This window comes from Cebus imitator, unplaced genomic scaffold (assembly GCF_001604975.1).
Source record: "Cebus imitator isolate Cc_AM_T3 unplaced genomic scaffold, Cebus_imitator-1.0 Scaffold15, whole genome shotgun sequence".
NCBI lineage: Eukaryota > Metazoa > Chordata > Mammalia > Primates > Cebidae > Cebus > Cebus imitator.
In genome coordinates, this window is record NW_016107330.1 from 1,132,968 (window position 1) to 1,135,205 (window position 2,238).

The 2,238-nt window shown below is 42.2% G+C and overlaps 1 protein-coding gene across 1 annotated transcript in view; it reads right to left on the reverse strand.

The window, feature by feature from the left end:
* LZIC (leucine zipper and CTNNBIP1 domain containing) overlaps positions 1-2,238 on the reverse strand; it is a 14,938-nt gene that overhangs the window by 2,688 nt on the left and 10,012 nt on the right. The window contains exons 3-4 of the mRNA XM_037730760.1: positions 1,616-1,714; positions 92-214 (exon numbers count right to left, since the gene is read on the reverse strand). Of these exons, the coding sequence (XP_037586688.1) occupies positions 92-214; positions 1,616-1,714 (222 nt within the window). The remainder of the gene's footprint in view (positions 1-91; positions 215-1,615; positions 1,715-2,238) is intronic.

Consider the following 2,238-nt stretch of genomic DNA (forward strand, 5'->3'; position numbering starts at 1 on the left):
GAGATCGCGCCATTGCACTCCAGCCTGGGTAACGAGAGCGAAACTCCGTCCCAAAAAAAAAGGAAAAAAAGAAAAATTCGTATTTTTTCTTTGTACCTAATATATTAAATACTGGTACCTTTTCTCCAAGTTTCCTGAGAGCTGTTAGTATCTCCACTTTCTGTTGTGTGTACAGGTCTCTCTCCAGCTTTCCTACCATCAGATCTCTATCCATCTAAAATGTATGAATGCAAGGCATATGTCACTTAAGTGAAAAACATTCTATATACAAAATACAGCTTTTCAGACCTACTATTTGAAAAAAATCCTCTGATTAATATTGTAAAGAACTACAGAAATAATCCAAGGCAAATATGATAGAAATGTTAAATGCTTATTTAGTGTGAATATCCTTATGGAAAAGCAGTAAATAAATAAATAAATGTTAAATGCAGTTCTAATAAATTATCTAGTAAAATATCACCCCTTCCACCTGAAACAATAGCATGTACTATACATTGGGACTATTCAAAGCACTTTTATGCCTGTTACTTCACTTAATCCTCATAACAACCATAAGAGGTAGGGACTATCATTGTCACCTTTTTACAGACAGAGAAACCTAGGCACAAAGGGGATGAATAAAATAACTTGTCCAGGCCTGGTGCAATGGCTCACACCTGTAATCTCAGCAATTTGGAAGGCTGAGGTGGGTGGATTGCCTGAGCTTAGGTGTTTGAGACCAGCCTGGCCAACACGGTGAAATCCCGTCTCTATGAATAACAAAAATTAGCCAGGTATGGTGGTGTGCACCTGTGGGCCCACTTACTTGGGAGGCAGAGGCAGGAGAATGGCTTGAACCCAGGAGGCAGAGGTTGTAGTGAGCCAAGATTGCGCCACTGCACTCCAGCCTGGGTAACAGACCAAGACCCTATCTCAAAACCAAAAACAAAACAAAAAAAAACCACAAAAGCCTAGGCGCAGTGGCTCACACCTATAATCCCAGCATTTTGGGAGGCCAAGGCAGGTGGATCACTTGAGGTCAGGAGCTCAAGACCAGCCTGGACAACATGTTAAAACCCCGTTTCTACTGAAAATACAAAAATTGGCCAGGGATGGTGGTGTGCGCCTGAGGTAGGAGAATCGCTTGAACCCGGGAGGCGGAGGTTGCAGTGAGCCAAGATTGTGCCACTGCACTCCAGCCTGGGCAAGAGAACAAGACCCCATCTCAAAAAAAACAAACAAAGAAACAAAAAAGCCTATAAGCAGACTTCTGGAAGTATCAGGTTCATAAAGATACTTGAAATTCTTAGATGAGATAGGCCACACGTGCATACAAGCAATGTTGTTAATGAATTCTCAATGTGATTTCAAGTTAGAGCTCCAGAAATAAATGGTAAAACATTAAAGGTGGAGTCCAGGTAGAAGTGGTCAGTGGCAATTTAAACTGCCATATGTTGTTTAAAACCCTACATTTCTCATCAACCATAATTGCTCTAAGTACTAATTTTGTCAGAAAATTGTCAGTTGTGGCTCTAAAATCAACTGGCCAATTTTTAAGCCATAGGATATCATAATGAATTGGCCTAGGAAATGAAACCCACAAAGCAACTGAATCAATTTAAATAAATTTTACCTCTGCTAACCTTGTCCGAAGCTGACCTGGTTGTTTCTTTGCAAACAATCTGATGACCTCTGGGGTTTTAAAGGCCTGGCTGATAGCTGCCTGAATAGCCTAGAAACACAAGAAGGCAAAAACTAACCAAAACAGTTGAATAAATCAGATACTGCAATAACTGGCTGATGGCTCTTTAATCTTTTTTTATCAAGGTTTACTGGTTCCTGTCACTGGAAGCAATTACATAACTAAATGAAGATCTGGAAGGATATGTTGTTTATGCATACACAGACACTCATGTAGAAGTTACACCTTGGGTGGCCAAGGCAGGAGGATTGCTTGAGCCCATAAGTTTGAGACCAGCCTCGGCAATGCTGCAAGACCCTGTCTCTAAACAAATTTTTTTAAATAGGCAGGTGTGGTGGCGCATGCCCGTGGTCCCAGGTACTTAAAAGACTGAGGGGTGAAAAGCACCACCCCTGCACGCTAGCCTGGGTGACCCTGTCTCTTTAAAAAAAGAAAAAAAAGCCGGGCGCGGTGGCTCAAGCCTGTAATCCCAGCACTTTGGGAGGCCGAGGCGGGTGGATCACGAGGTCAAGAGATCAAGACCATCCTGGTCAACACGGTGAAACCCCGTCTCT